This window comes from Canis lupus, chromosome 10, assembly GCF_003254725.2.
Source record: "Canis lupus dingo isolate Sandy chromosome 10, ASM325472v2, whole genome shotgun sequence".
Classification (NCBI taxonomy): Eukaryota; Metazoa; Chordata; class Mammalia; order Carnivora; family Canidae; genus Canis; species Canis lupus.
Genome location: NC_064252.1, coordinates 68,815,406 through 68,831,634, shown reverse-complemented (window position 1 = coordinate 68,831,634; position 16,229 = coordinate 68,815,406). Strand labels below are relative to the sequence as shown.

Below are 16,229 nucleotides of genomic sequence, written 5' to 3'. Positions count from 1 at the left end.
TAGCTACCGTCTGCGATCCCAGCTACCGTAGCGGGCGTTGGCCCGGCCTGGGTTTGTAGGCTGGCTCAGCCCTGATTCCTTATGTAATTGGCCCAGGCTGGGCTCGAATGTGGATCCACGGCATTCATCCGGGGTTACCCCGACATTTAATGAACACACATGTGAACGCGGATCCATGCCTTACTTCTCACGGACTGGGACTTGTTGTCCTTAAGACTGACGTCACTGACATTCTGTCCCAACCACTCACGTCCCCTCTAGAAAGGTCTGCCTTGGAAGCGCCGGGGGCCGGAGCGTGGCGCGATCCCTGCGTGTCGGCCACGCATTAGCTAACAAGCCCTGCATCGGTGTCTGGCAGGGAGCAAGGGCATTCACTTTTCTTGGTTAGGGTTATGCGTGCACAAGCTTGTGGGAAAACGGTTTTGACTTTCTTCCTCCTGGGCAAGTTACACGTGCCGTGTCTCCTTGGCCATCCTGGGGTTGACGTTTCCCCATCCCACTCTATTCAGAGTTGAAAACCATTTGAAAATTACCCTTTCAAATCCTTCATGCATGTAAGTGTCTCCTCCCGGCAGGACCTTCTGCAGCTCCTCTAGGCCCTGACGAATCTGTTCCCTGAAATCCAAAGACAGCCTGTTAGTCTTGGGAGAGCATTTTACACTTCGCTGTGCAAAGACGTGTGCATTAATCTTTGTTGGTGGATCCTGCCATGATCCCCCACGATCCCCCAAGAGCCCATTAGAGGGACAGTCTTTGCGGTACATTATCCACTTAGGCCCAGCCGCAGTGCAGGATACGTGAAATCTCAGGGGAAAGGACCCTTTTGCGGGAATGTCCACCTGCAAGAGCTTTCCGCCCCTTAACAGGACAAAGTTTTCTTTCTTTCCTTTTTCTTTTTAAAATTTTATGTATTCATTCATGAGAGACACAGAGAGAGGCAGAGACCCAGGCAGAGGGAGATGCAGGCTCCATGCAGGGAGCCCGATGCGGGACCCGATCCTGGGACCCCGGGGTCATGCCCTGAGCCGAAGGCAGACGCTCCACCGCTGAGCCCCCCGGGCGCCCTCGAAGTTTTCATGCTACATTGGCAATGAGTCCTAAAATCCAGCTGCTCCTGCAGGAGGACGTGACAACTCAGGCAACTTTATACCACGATGCAAACAGCCCCGGCGAGCCAGCAAGAGGCGAGGACCCAGAAGCCCGGGCAAGGCCACCACGAGGACCGACGGGGGTCGGGGCAGGGGCTGGAGGGAACCGTGCCACCCGCACCGATGTGTCGGAGGAAACCGAGTGGTCAGCTCTGAAAACCAGAGCTGGGGCCGGGCACGCTTTCCAGGACGGCCGGCAGGGTTTCCTGTGGGCGGGCCTGTGTTTTCTTACTCGGTTGCTCGGGGTGGAGGCAGGAAGAGGAAGTGGGTCCTGGCACTGGGAGAGGCCCCGCTGGTGCTGGGAGATGCCGACGGTCTGGGGACCCAAGAGAATCTTGGTGGCCCGCTCCCTCTGGGACCTAAGATGTCACATGCACGTGCCTCCTTTTAAAGAGCTCCACAGCTCGCCCCCAAAGACAGTTAATTTCTGAAAAACATCAACCTTATTCATGACCCGTGAGCCTATGGAAGAGTTTGCAATTACCTTTCTATCATGGGGGCGGGTGGGGGGCTCTGTAGTGACGGGGTGAGGAGGGGAAGCTGCTCGAGTAAGAAGCACCCACCATTTCCTGGGCTTCCACTGCGCACAAGGCCCTGCTCCGGGAGCTTGGATTTGGGGTCAGGACGGCCGAGGCGTGCACGACTGCCCTCAGGCCAGGAGAGAAGTGTGGGTTCAGAGACACTAAGCAGGAGAGCAGAGACCTGAGCTCGGCCGAGCTGACTCTACTGTGCGCAGCAGCCCCCCCTCGGGTCAGCGCTGGGGGAGCGGGAGGCTTCCGGAACAACCGGTTCATGAGGGCCGGGGCTCACGGCTCACTCCGTCTGAACGCTCCCCTTGTGCCCTGTTAGCAACAGCCACCTATGACTGATCCACCCGGACCTCACGAGAGCTCTTGGAGGGAGTGTCTGTTTCACAGACAAGGAAACTGAGTCACAGAGTGGCTAAGGGACCCGCCCAAAGCCCCCCAACTATCTACTAAGTGGCAGTGGTTGAACTGGAACCCAGAGGCCCTGTTGCAATCACTGTGATAAACTGTTTCCCCTTGAATGAACGGGAAAAATTCGTGACTGTTTTATCCGAATAAACCCAAGGGTAACTGCTTGGGGGGGAGGGGGAGTCCAGCACAAGGTTAACCTTCCATTAAAGCTGATGTAATGGGGGGGGGGCGCCTGGGTGGCTCAGCCGATTAAGCGTCCACCTTCGGCTCAGGGTGTCACCCCGGGGTCCTTGGATCGAGCCCCCGAATCCGGCTCCCTGCTCAGCCCCTCTGTGCCCCTGCCCCGACTACTCGTTTTCTCTCTCTCTCTTTAATAAGTAAAATCTTAAAAAAAAAACAAAAAACAAAAAACAAAAAACAAACCAACTGATGTAATGGGGTGGCTGGACCGCCAAGTTGTTGGACGTTTTCAAAGACAAACCGGGAGGGTTTCGCGTGAACCCGTCCCCGGCCGGGGCTGCTGATGCTTCTCAAGCGCAGTGTTTCAGACCCAGTAGCTCAGGCTTTGGGACCGTCCTGACTGTGGCCTCCTTTTCCTGCCCGCGCCTCGACACCAGGTCTCGTGCCCAGCTGCCCATCAGGAACGGGAAGGCTTCCCGGACCCTCCGCCTTCACTGTCCCCTCTCCCTCCGCTCCCCCCATAATCTGTCATCAAGTCCCCTAGGTCTACCCTAGGCCGCCCGGGAAGCCGGCGACTCCTCTCTCTCGCCCGCCAAGGCCGCGCCCCGAGCCATCACCCCACCACCAGCTCCTGCTCGGGCCACTGAGGCAGTCGCTCGCTATCTCTGGACTGTCCTGTCGCCCTCCTTCCATTCATCCTCCACGTGGCTGTCACAACGTTCCCAAAATACAGACCGAGACACACGCCCTTCACTCTCCCGCTCCGCAGCCCCCGACAGCAGTTGGCTACACCCCGTATACATCTGAAACCCTTGCCAGCCTTCCAGCGCCGACACGGGGTGGCTCGTCTGCCTCCCTGCCCGGCCTCACCTGTGCCACTCCGCCCCACTGTCATCACTGGAGCCCCGCGAGTCCCCCCAAGCAGCGTTCTCCAACAGGCCCCTCACACCTGCCATCCCTGCCCCCGGGGCCTGGGGCTATCATTGCCCAGCTCTTCACCCGGGGCTAACTCTCACCCGGCCTTCCATCCCAACTAAATGCCAACTGGTTCAAGTAGCCTTACTTGACTTCCCCTAGTCGGACTAACCCCCTCAGTTAGACTTTCTCGCGCCCAACAAGTTGAGCTTCAGAGCACGTAGGACATTCTGTAACTCCTAACATTTGACCACGTGATGATCTGTTTGTCCATCCCCCGCACCCGATCTAGGCTCTAAACTCCACGAGGGCTGGGCCGTGTCTGTTTGGGCCCGCGCTATGTCTTCTGTGCCTACTACGCTACTTGGACTAGAACAGTCAATCAATATTGACCGAAGGAGTTAATCATCCTAAGAAGAAGTCAGTCTTGGGGGCAGGGATGAGCTTCGCTTGGCCCCTTGGAGGGAGGCCAGCCAGAGGCCGACCTGACAATCGATCCTCGATCTGTGCCCATGTGGTGGTTAGAAACCATTCTGTGTGTTGTGCTTCTTTATATTACCCCCAACAACATTTCGATAAACCCTATCAGAAGGCACGGTTTAATCTTCACTCTGTTGTTTGGTGACAAGAAAGGGTATACATATCTGTGCCTCCGAAGAGGAGGGATAGAGACGAAAGCGGTGTCCCTCCCCGCCGCCACCCCTGGGAAGGGAGAGGCTGGCATTATCAGTCCCTTGCCAGAGGGTGGCATTGCCCTGTGCATCAGCAGTTTCGAGAGGGTAATGACAGTGGCACGGTAGCAAGAGGCAGAGGCTGGAGAGGGAGGTCGGGATAGGGAAATGGGGGTCTGTTCCTGAGCACACGGGGGTGGCCCGGCAAACACTTTGGAATAGCTGGGCGCACTAAGGACGAGGGGGCTAATTTCCAACAATTAGGTGAGAAGAGACTGGGCGTTAAAAGTAAATGTAAAGAAGAAAAGCAAATGTGGCCTTATCTTTGCAAAGTTGGGACGTATTGGCAGCACTGAAATTGGAATATCGTGTTGAGACTGAAGCTGAAAAGAAAAAAAGAGGGTTAAAAGAAGGCATATTGGGGGTGTGGTAAAGGTTCCTTGGCTTCCCTGTATTTTTTCTCTGCCAAATACAGTCTGGGAACGGGGGTGTTTTCTCTAAGCCTATTTCCTTTTCTTTACAACTATTTTCTTGAGTTTTCTATTTTCTTGGTACCAGAACAAGCAAAGGCTGTTTTTTTGGAAAATGTATTTCTGCTTGATATTTTGTGCCTGGCAACATAGGAACTCGCTATTCCCAAGCAGTGTTCACAACCCCCTCCATATAGCACCCTTCTTCGTCAAAAGATCAAATGACTTACGGCCCCACCTCCCTACTCCCTGTCCCTTCTCTAAGCACCCACAACATCTAAGCAAACAAAACAGATGGTTTCATGGGAATGGTGGGTCTTTTTTAATTCTGGGACAACAGAACTATTAATAAAGGCCTTTTTTTTAATGGTCTCTTAGAAACGGAAGAAAACCAGGAGAAAGATCTTTTAAAGGGGGGGGTGATAAGAACCTCTCTGAGGACTTGGTTATTACCAAATGAAATGTTATAATCCTGGGAAATGAGAGAGGCAGGGAATCCTACAAGGACGCTGCTATTAAAGAATCTCCTGTTTTCCTTGGTGGTTTCACATGTCTGCCAGTGTTCCTACGTAGAAGTGAAGGGTTTTCAGGCCACAGGTCTTGTGTTTCTTGTACAATCCCTGTGAGACTTAGTGGTGGGCATAGAGTAGATAGTTTGTTGTTGAATTAATGATTCCAGCTTGGATGCATGCGTGCATCCACCCATTCATCTCCACAGCTGCTTACTAAGCAGGCACCGTGCCCCCAGCACTGCCCTGGTTTGTAGGGGTAGGAGGTGGGAGAACCGGTCACAGGGTCTGCTGGACTTTTGGTGGCCCTGGGAAATTTCCTACACTTCACGAAGATTACTTCCTGGGATTCTGGTTGTGATGTGACATTTTGATGATACTTGCTGATGAAAACATTAAAGGATGAACACACATAAGCATGTCAGGAAGCACTTCATTGGACAAGCTTTTCTCCTAAGTATCCTACTGATGTTTCTACTGCGAAATCCTCCTTGGGGTTGTGCAATGTCTACCACATTTTCAGCCTATAAAACAATCTCCACCGCCGCGGCCACCCCGGAATAACCCAACATCAGCTCTACATTGTCGACTTCTTGCCTCTTAGTAAAAGAGCTTCCAATTCTGTGGAATTGGTCTTTTCTCAAATGTCCGGCAGTTGGTGGCCTTGGAGCTTCAACTTATATTGTAAACACACATCACTACTTGTTCCCACTAATGCTGCATTTAGTACATTTCCAGATGGCCTTATGACTCCAGATGCTGACTACCAAAAACATGGGTGAACAGAACCAAAGATCATAGATTAATTAATCAAAGACACTTCACTGCTACGTTTGGACTCTTGATGTTTTACAACCAACTTTAATTATTTGTTTATGGCGTATAGAAATCACAGCCTCTTCGGGACTTCTACTTAAGGATAGGCCAAAATGATTGACGATACTGACATGCATGCTGAACCAAAGATCCTTTCCTATATATATTTTTTTAGTGAGCTGTAATTTATAATAGAGCAATATATACAGATATTCCTTTCCTTTATATTGCTGAATATCTTTCCATTACATTGTTTACAATATTTCTTCATTATCTTTTAACATCTGTAGGATCTGTAGTAACATCCTGTCTATAGCGGTTGCTCTGTGGATTACAGTATCCATCCTTATTTTAACACATTATGCCGCTTCTCAGAAAATGAAAGAAAGCTTTAATAGTCTATTCCATCTGACTCTTCCTTTATGCTATTGCTGTTATATATTCTTTTATATACTTAATAAATTCCAAAATGCAAGTATTATATTGGTCTTAAACAATGACCTTTTCACAAAGTTAAGAAAATATTTATCATTTCTATTATTTCTCCTTCCTTTTTTGAAGATCTAGTTTACATCTGGTACCATTTTCCTTTTGCCTGAAGAATTCCATGAGCAGTTGTTTTTTCATAGTGCAGGTTTGCTGGGGATGACTTTCTCTGTTTGCTTTTTTTCCCTAAAAATATCTTAATTTTTAACTGCAATTTTAAGCATATTTTCTTTGGATATAGAATTCTAAGTTGTCTTTATTTCCTTTCATCTTTTTAAAGAAATCAATCTCTTGTCTTCTGAGTTGTTTGTCTTTTTTTCTGATGACAAGTTAAGTGATTTTCAATGTTGCTCCTCTCTTTGTAATACGTCTTTTCCCTTCTCCCTCTTTTTATTTAAAAAAAATATTTTTAAGATTTTATTTATTTATTCATGAGAGACAGAGAGAGAAAGGCAGAGACATAGGCAGAGGGAGAGGCAGGCTCCAGGCAGGGAGCCCAATGTGGGACTCGATCTTGAGACCGTGGATCATGCCCTGAGCCAGGGGCGGGTGCTCAACCGCTGAGCCACCCAGGTGTCACCCTCCCTATTTTTAAAGATTATCTCTGTATTCTGGTTTTCAAAACTTCATCTACTTTGCACTTAGATGACGTTTTTCTTTGTATTTGTCCTGTCTGGAGTTCTTGGAGCATTTTGGATTTGTCTGCAGAATGCTGCACTCAGTATTCCAATTATACATATATTAGACCACTTGCTATTATCCCACAAATCAGAAGGGCTGGTTCGTCACCCCGCTCTCCCACCCTAATCATTTTTCTGTCTTTTTCAGTTTAGATAATTTCCATTAACTTGTTTTTAAGTTCCTCAATCCCTTTTCTATAAATACTCTATTTCAGTTCCATAGTTTTCACTTGGTTCTTTAGTTTTCTTTTCTTTTTTTTCTTTCTGATAGCCTGTGTCTCCATTATACTCACCTTTTCCTGTAAATCCTTTTACATGTTTACAATAGTTGCCTTAAGTCCTGGTCTAGGAATTCCAACCATTGAATGATCTGGTTTGCTTTCATTACTGTGTTTTTTCTTGATTATGGGTCACATTTCCCTGCTTTTCCCCCATGCCTCATTATCTTTTCATTTGTGTTTCAGCATTGTATATTAAAAAGAAAAAAAGAAAAAAGCAGTGGAAACTTAGGTACAATATGGACTTGCTTTGCTCATTCACTGCAGAGTGTACGCCTTTTATCTTTGGGAGCTGGGGGCAGGGTGGGCACTGATTATTTAGATTCCTCCTTGAGTTAGGCTGAGCTTGGGCTGGGCCACAGCTTTAATTAGACTATGTTCCCTGTTATTAGCCTAATTCTCAGACTTCTGCTCTGCCCTGCCTTTGTGGTCTTTTCAGCCTTTGAGTTGGGAGGGAGGTGGGTGCAGCTTCAGTCATTTGTGCTTCACTATTGGATTCAACCCTCGTAGAACTCCAGAATCCAAGCACCAAGGATCCATAGATTTTTTTTACTTTTCAGCAACTGTTACATTGCTACTTTCTTGGGGAAAAAAATGCAGAGGTGCAGGTGAGGGAGAAAATTGTCTGACAGAGATCTCCTTTTCACTTGGGGCTCCTTCAGGTAATCCATCCCTCTGGCACACATTGTTGACTGAGGTTCAACTGACCCTTCCTCATCCCTGAAAAGTCTCTGTCCACGGCTATGCTGCTTTTGCCCATACCCAGACCATATCCATCACCAAGAATGGAAGTTTCTGTAGATCTCTGCTCAGCTATGAAGGGCTTGCTTCTCTCTAATTCAGTTCATCAGTGCTTCCTGTGTATTAGACCCATGGAAGCATATGAATTTTATTTTGTTGGGACTTTTCTGCTTGACCATGGAAATGAAGGTTTTTCACATTCCTTTACATCCTAACCAGAAGCAGAAATACTATAAAGCCTTTTTCTAAATATTTGTGTCTACACATTTGTTTCAAGTCAGGAAGAAAAATACTAGAGGCTGATTACCAGCATATAAATATACTCCAGTATCTCTCTCATCTTAAAAAAATAAATCCTCTGTGACCCCACATCTCCCTCTAGCTATTGACCAATTTGTTTGCATTTCTCTTCACAATGCAACTTCTTCAAAGAGTACTTGTATACCCACTTCCCTGTCTCTCCTGGTGGAGACTTTCTTCAAATGTACAGTGACCTTTGGCTGTTCATAGTGAATGAGCGAGACAGAAAGACTTGTTGGAAGCTTTGCGTGCACAGTGGGGCATGCCAACTGGCGGATGACCAGCTTTTGTCAACAAGCACAGTGGGGGACCTTCAAATATCAGTGTACGTATATTCCCCCGACCCCTAACCCAAGATATTTATTTCTACAGAAAAGGAATTTTCCAACTCTTTCCTTAGGTGTTACTCTGGAATTGACAAGGGGGAGGGCTGGAAGCAGCCACATTTGTTATGCAGATGTCTCCCATGCCTGGTGTCTGACTGTGAAACCATCCTTGTCTAATTTTGCCAGAGAATACTTCTCTTCTCTGGTGGAACTGGAGGAGTAATTCTTAGATGTAATGGAGGTAGGTGGTTCTGAAGGTTGAACTGCATCTCAGATAAATTCTTTAAAAATTTATTTTATTTTATTTTTTGTGTTTATTTAAATTCAAGTTAGTTAACATGTAATGTATTATTAATTTTGGGGTAGAATTTAGTGATTCATCAGCTGCATGTAACACGCAGGGCTTGTTACAGCAAGTGCCCTCCTAAATGCCATCGCCCATTACCCCATCCTCAGATAATTCTTAAACGCTTCACCCTGTTAGCCCTTCCTTGCCTTCTGCAGTATCTGACAGTTCTAGGTTTTGATCTTTCCAGGGTTTTTCTAGGCTACAGGCTTGTTTCTCTTCAGCATCTCCTTCTGCAGGATTATATTTGACTTTTCTCCACACTGCTTTTATCATTTCTCACTCCTCTGTCTTCTTTCCATCATCACATATAGTGTTCTTATGGCTTAAACATTTCTTAGTTTCCTCAAGGATGGCTTTGTGTTTTTGTTTCACATTCTCCTGGTTTTGGGTGTTTTCTGACAGAAAGGGTAAAAAAATGTCTTTACCTCTTATTTTAAAATTGGAAATCTTCACCTTCTAACTTATTCTGCTCTGACTTTTGCCTCTACACCTCTGCTGGTCACTAGTCATCTCCACGTTGCCAAACCAATAGTCAGTTCTCTGGCTTCATCTTACTCAACCTTTTAGACCATCAGACACAGCCTCTTCCTCAAGTTAAAATGCTTTCTTTTCTTGATTTCCATTATGGCGTGCACTCTCCATCTCCCCATCAGTTGTTCTTTCTCAGATTTTAGGGCAGACTCCCTTCTCGAACTCTAAAGACGGGAGTATCCCAGAACTCCCTCAAACTGACCATTCCCACTGTCTCAACCCCCACACTGTTTTACAAGTCATTCTTCCCATTACTTTGGTGCTAATCAAGGGAGCATGGCCTTTGGAAGAAGATGACTGGGGATTAAATCTTAATTCTCCCACTTCCTAGAGATGTCAACTTTAGATTTCTCAGATGTAAAAATGAAGGTGTGGGAACTATAAGGTCTGCCAGCTTCCTTCCAGCTCAGAATGCTGCATCTGATTTTATGTAGGGACCAAATAGGGAGCAGAAACAGAGTCTGGGCATCTGCTGGGCACTGGGAAGGCCACAACTGGCAGATAGGAGTAGTCCACAATGTGGCACAGGGTCAAGTGCAGACCAGTAACTGAAATTCACTGAGAGGAGCCCATCAGGGAATTTCCAAGGGTTGAAGCCTAAGCTGGCATAAAGGATGGGTGTGATGGTTTAATCACAAGGCAACATGATGAATTTGTCCAAACAAGCTCCTCTTTACACAACTCTGTTTTGGTTGGTTACTCATCCATGCAGTGGTTTTCCCCGTGCAGTTTCCTATGGTACCACTTCACTTTTGAAACAAATTTCCCATCACTAACCTTTTTCCCCCAATTAAGCCACACTCTGCAGGAGATGGGAGTGGTGGAAAATGGGTTCTGTATTCAGGGTTTCCCAAATACATAGTTTTCTCTTATGAGAATCTTCTGTTCCATGTTCCTCTTAGTTCAATGGGGACTAGGTATCTCTGGGTGCCGGAGGTCTCTAAAATAGTGAGGCGGATGTACTTGAGTCCAGTGCTACCAACCACAATGAGTGTCTGCAGGGGCACAGGATAGAATGGCACCCTGCCACGTCCTGTGTGGCGGAGACTGTGGAGCCCAGAATCACCTTCCTGGATGGAAGATAAAAGCGGACAGTCCTAGAGGGGATGATAGGCAAGCATCTTCTGTTTGGTGAGATCACATTTCTTTAGTATAAGCTGGTGGAAATTACGTTTTTCTACAAAGATAAGACTTTCCTGTCACACTTTGGAGCAATATGGGGCTGGTGGTGGGAACAGGAGCATACTGCGTTCATACCAGATACTCCGATCCACAAGTCCTATGTGGGCACGATCTGTTTGAAAAGATGAGCTGGATCATACAAGCTGTTGAGAGGCAATGAGAACTCTTATAAATCACTAGTGGGAATGAAAATTGGTGCAGCCCCTTTGGAGAATAATGAAATCGTGCCTCGTGAAGTTACACAGTCACATACTATAAGACCTAGCAATTCACTCCCTAGTTGTATATCAGAGAGAAATTCTAGTTTTGATCCCCAGGTCAGTGTGAGAATGTTGACTGCAACTTGGTTTATAACAGCATGACGTTAGCAACAAACAAACTGCCCATGAATAAGAGAACAGGTAAGTACCTGATGGTACATTATTACAATATGGAATGATGCAATAGAAAAGCATACATTAGTTATGATGAACCAAGCACAGCTACATGTATCTTCACAGAAAAGTCTCAAAAACAAAAACAAACAAACAACAAAGTCTCAAAAACATGTTAAGTGTAAAAAGCATATTTGAGAAAAATACATACAATATGACTATTTATTAAAAGGTATAATCTGAAAAAGTATAATATATTGCTCATGGGTATACAAAAATATTTAGCATCTGTTAAAATGAAAACCCCAAATTCAGGATGGTGATTATTTCTGGTGAGGAAAAAGAAGAAGGGTGTACACTGAGGTGTCAATCCCTGTAGTATTTTGTTCCATAAGCTCAGTGGCAGATAATGAGTCCATTATCCTTGTTTTTCGTATACTCCTGTTACATTTGAAATATTTAATAATTTTTAAAATGTGGAGGATGAATAGCAACGAGGTGAACCTACAGTTCATGAGGAGGCCTCCAGAGCTGCTCAAGAGCAGCACTAAATCTTAGGCTGGGCCCTGGAGGCCCAGGGACCACGCGGTGACGGGCTGGCGACGTTGCAGAGCTGCCTATGCTGACCGATAGTGGTTTGCCATTGCCTGGCCACTGAACGTCAGTTGGCTTTGGCTGTTTAGCTTCAGGTCTAAGTACCCTACCGTTCTTGGGTTCTCTGACCACTTCTGTGATTTGTCCTGCTGGCTTTCTCCCAACAAGAAGGTCCCTGCATGCTGCTCTGTCAGTTTTTACTCTTTGTATGTGCTGGCCACACGTGGACTAGTGGGCGAGGAAGAGGAGCAACATTCCCTGAGCATCTTCCCTGTGCCAGGGCCTCTGCTGGGCGCTTTCCATTCATTAAGTAAGAAAGCCACACAGCAACACCATGCGGGGGGCGTCATTACCTTCACTGCACAGTTGAGAAAACTGATTCAGAGAAGCGCAGTAACACGCTGTGCTGGTGGAGGCCGGGCTGGAACCCAAACTGATCCCACTACAAGGTCTATATGGTCACTACCAAATCTGTGGTGTCTAGACTGGGTGTGGGGATAATGTACTGTACACCAAGACACAGGAGACACACACACACACGTATTTTTTTCAGAGCGTAGGTTATACTCCATAATTTGAGAAGGAACTCAACGTGATTTTTTATATAGAATCAAACAATCAAATTGGTATATTATTAAATAGAATACAAATGCACAGACATTTTTATGATGAAGGGATTTTGAGGGAATGTCTTGCTTTTGATGAGCAATTCAAACTCCACCCAAAGACCCCCGGGTATACTTCTGCTTTCTTCTCCTAATAGGTGTGCCCCCAGAGGAAGAGCAGAGAAGTACTGGACCACGCTACTCTCACAAGTCGGTCTGCTCCCAGAATGGCGGAATTGCTTCAAGGTGGGTTCCTTTTACCATCACAGAGGCTCAGTATGAGGAGGCCTTCAACAAACTTCCTCTAGAGACATAGCCTGTGCACTTCTGTGGGGAAGACGTCTTGCAAGAACCATTAAACAGAGGGAAAACTAACTTTCTCTGGCCTCATGCTGAGGCAGTACTTTCTATCTGTATCCCTCCATATAGGGACAGACTGGCCAAATGTTAAAAACTTCGGAGAAGGACGTGAGCCATGGAGAGCTGGGGACTCTCTGAATTCCTGAATTACCGCATGCCTGGCATTGTTAATCCTCCCAACAGTTCTGTGAGGTAGAGACTATCATTCTTTTCATTTTATAGACAAAGAAACAGGCAGAAAGAGGCAAGAAAATTTCCCACAGACCCAGACCCCAGCATATTCTCTCTCAGTCAACAGGACAAGAGAATAAATACGTGCCTCCCACCATTTCTCTTACTTTTGTCATCAAATCTTCTTGTACCTAAATAAACAATACCTACATATGGAACAAATTCAGGTTCTTTTAAGCACCATATATCTGAAGATTCATCTTCTCTCTTGTTATTTTTAAATTTAGAAAAGGTTTTTAGAACTATGTCTCTTGGTAATGATAGCCTGTAATCATTCTGCTCCAGGAATCAAGCGATGTGTTCAAAATATGTCATTTTCCCCTGTGACACTAATGGCAAAACCACATTCTCAACCAAACCAAAAGATGACTGAGAGGGATGGAGAAGTGTGGTCTCTTGGTTTCCACTCAGCAGTTTGAGCCAAGCATTCTTGGCTTTCACTCCAACTCCTTAAGCAATAGGCAAGATACTTAACCTCTTAACCCCATCTGTGAAATGCTGATGCTACCTCTTTACCTCTTTGTGAGGAGTGTTTCCAAGCTGAAGTTGTTAAAAGGTCCTAAAGATAAAATGTGTAGAGGGCATATGCTTTCAGAGAAGTGTTTTCTGGAAGAAGTCTGAGGGTCTGGGGTGCTGAATTGTGGATGCTAGGATTTGTTTTTAACTAAATACTGTATGTAATTGTAAAATCGTAGGAAACCCTATAGGATAGTGATTAAGAGTGTGGACATTGGGGACATCATGCCTGGGTTCAAATCCAAATTCTTGCACTTTTACAGCAGAGTGGCCTTGTGCCTGCTTTGAATCAGTATCCCCCATGTATATAATACATATAATAGATAAGCCTCAGGACAACCTTTCAAGGCAGGTATTACTAATCTTCTCTTATTATAGTTGAGAAAAGTATTCTAGGTTATTGGTACATTATAAGCCATTAATAAAAGATTGTATATAGACACAAAAGTATGAATACTTATGCAATGCCACATGTACATGGCGGTTGCTTCCATTTAAGTATTCCATAGATAAGAAACAAAGGACAGCAGCATGAGTATAGATGCAGTAAGTGGGGTAGATTATGTAATACATGGGAGAAAAATCACTAGATTTAAAATTTTTAATTTTGCGAGTTAAAAAAAAATTCTACCATCAGTGATAACTTGTATGAACATGTGCAAATAATTCAATCTCTCTGAGAATAATATTCCTCAGCAGTAAAATGAGGCCAGTGAGAGGACTGGGTAAGATAATAATTCTTTGACCCACGGTTGTCTGTTATGCTTTTTTTTTTTTTTTTAATTTGCAAAGTTTAGAAATAAGGCAAGATTTCCAGGTGAAAACAGTGACATGAGTTCACATCTTTTAACTTCCCATTGTTTTCTCTCCATAATGCTATAGAAACAGCGAAACTAATATAATACAGGAAAAATTTTTTCCTTGCTGGAAAGTAGGTAAGAGTGCCATACATATGTCAGACACTTGGGGTAATTCCTACAAGAAGTAGAACTGCTGAGATCAGGCTGAGGAAGAACCTAGCAGTCTGGAATTTCAGGATATAAGGAGAAAAGTTCGTGGTTGGTGGTGGGTTCACTTTTTAACACAGTGATCCAACACCCACACCTAACCATCTTCTTTGGGTTTCAAGTTCCTCCTTACTTTGGACACACTACTACGTCTGTCCACACGAAAATTATACTACATCTAAATTTTCCCATAGTTGTTAGCCTGCGATCTTCACATTTTCAACCAAGATTTTTTTTGCGATCCCTGACCGAACTCACTCCAAATCCCAGTACTGAAAAACTTAGTTGTTCCTCTTTTGAGTCACTATGCTGAAGAAAATCTCAGAAGTTGGGAAGAAGAGGACCAGTTTGAGAAATCTGAGAAAATTTCCCATTTGAAGCAAACTCATATAAAAAAAAACAGGGAGCACATAAAGCAATTGTAATTTATATTCATGATGAAGATATTCCATCTCTAACACAATTGCATGGTGCTACCTATATACACAAAAGGAAAAATTTAGGATCAGAAAAATATTCATAGCATTGAAAGGGATTATCTGTCAGTTAAAAAAGCAATGGCACTGAAAACAATAAATGAAAAATGAAAGAAATTAAAGAAAGCATAAATAAATGAAAAGACAGCCTGTGTTCATGAATCAGAAGACTTAAAATTGTTAAGATGTCAATACTACCCAAAGTGATCTACAGATTCAATGTAATCCCTATCAAAATCCCAATGGCTTTTTTTTTTTTCAGAAATAGAAAAACTTATCCTAACACTTATATGGAATCTCAAGGGACTTCAAATAGCCAATACACTCTTGAAAAAGTACTAAAGTTGAAAGATTCACACTTCCTAGTTTCAAAACTTATTACAAAGCCACGTTAATCAAAACAGAGTGGTACTAAGGTAAGGGTAGATGTATTGAGGGCCTAGAAAGAAAACTTTGCATATATAGTCAAGCAATTTTCAAGAAGGGTGCTAACCATTTAATGGGAATATGACAATCTTTTCAACAGGTGAGCAGGGAAAACTGGATATCCATCTGCAGTAGAAGGAAGTTGGATCCTACTTAAAACCATATACAAAAATTAACTCCAAGTGGAGTGAGAACCTAATTGTGAGAGCTGAAGCTAGAAAACGCTTAGAAAAATCACAGAGGGAAAGCTTCATGATATTGATTTGGCAATGATTTGTTGGGAGATGACACCAAAAGCGTGGGCAACAAATAACAAAATGGATAAATTGGACTAATAAAAATGAAGACCTTTGTCCATAAAAGGACACTATTAACAGAGGGAAAAGGTAACTACAAAATGGGAGAAAATATTGGGTAATAAGGATTACTACTCAGAATATATAAAGAACTCTTAGAACTTAACAACTACAATAAAAAACACCTAATTTAAAAATGGGCAAATGACTTGGATAGATGTTTCTCCAAAAAAGACACACAAACATGCCAATAAGCACATGAAAAGATGCTCAATATCACTAACCATTAGGGAAATACAAATCAAAACCACAGTGAGTTACCATTTCACATCCATTAGAATGACTGTTATTTAAAAAAAAAAAAAAACCCACAAAACAAAACCAGAAAATAACAAGTGTCAGCAAGGATGTGGAGAAATTGGAACCCTTGTACGTTACTGGTAGCAATGTAAAATGGTGCAGCCACTGTGGAAAACAGTATGGCATTTCCTCAAAAACTTAAACATAGAATTACCATATTATCCAGCAATTCCACTTCTAGGTATGTGCCCCAAAGAACTGAAAGCAGAGACTTCAACATTTACATGCCAATGTTCATAGCAGCATTATTCACAACAGCCAGAGGATGGAAATAACCCAAATGTCCATTAATAGATGATTAGATAAACAAATTGTGGTATATTCATACAAGAGAATATTACTCTGTCTTAAAGGAATGAAAGTCTGTCATATGTACAACACGGATGGACCATGAAAATATGCTAAGTGAAATAAGCCAGATACAGAACAAATATTATATAATTCCTTTAGATGAGGTACCTAGA

At 44.1% G+C, this 16,229-nt stretch overlaps 1 protein-coding gene across 2 annotated transcripts in view; it reads right to left on the bottom strand.

The window, feature by feature from the left end:
• The window catches only part of ANTXR1 (ANTXR cell adhesion molecule 1), a 197,838-nt gene that overhangs the window by 144,374 nt on the left and 37,235 nt on the right, over window positions 1-16,229 (bottom strand). For both annotated transcript variants that reach the window (XM_025470233.3, XM_049115925.1), the window contains exon 4: window positions 534-615. In XM_025470233.3, the coding sequence (XP_025326018.1) occupies window positions 534-615 (82 nt within the window). The remainder of the gene's footprint in view (window positions 1-533; window positions 616-16,229) is intronic.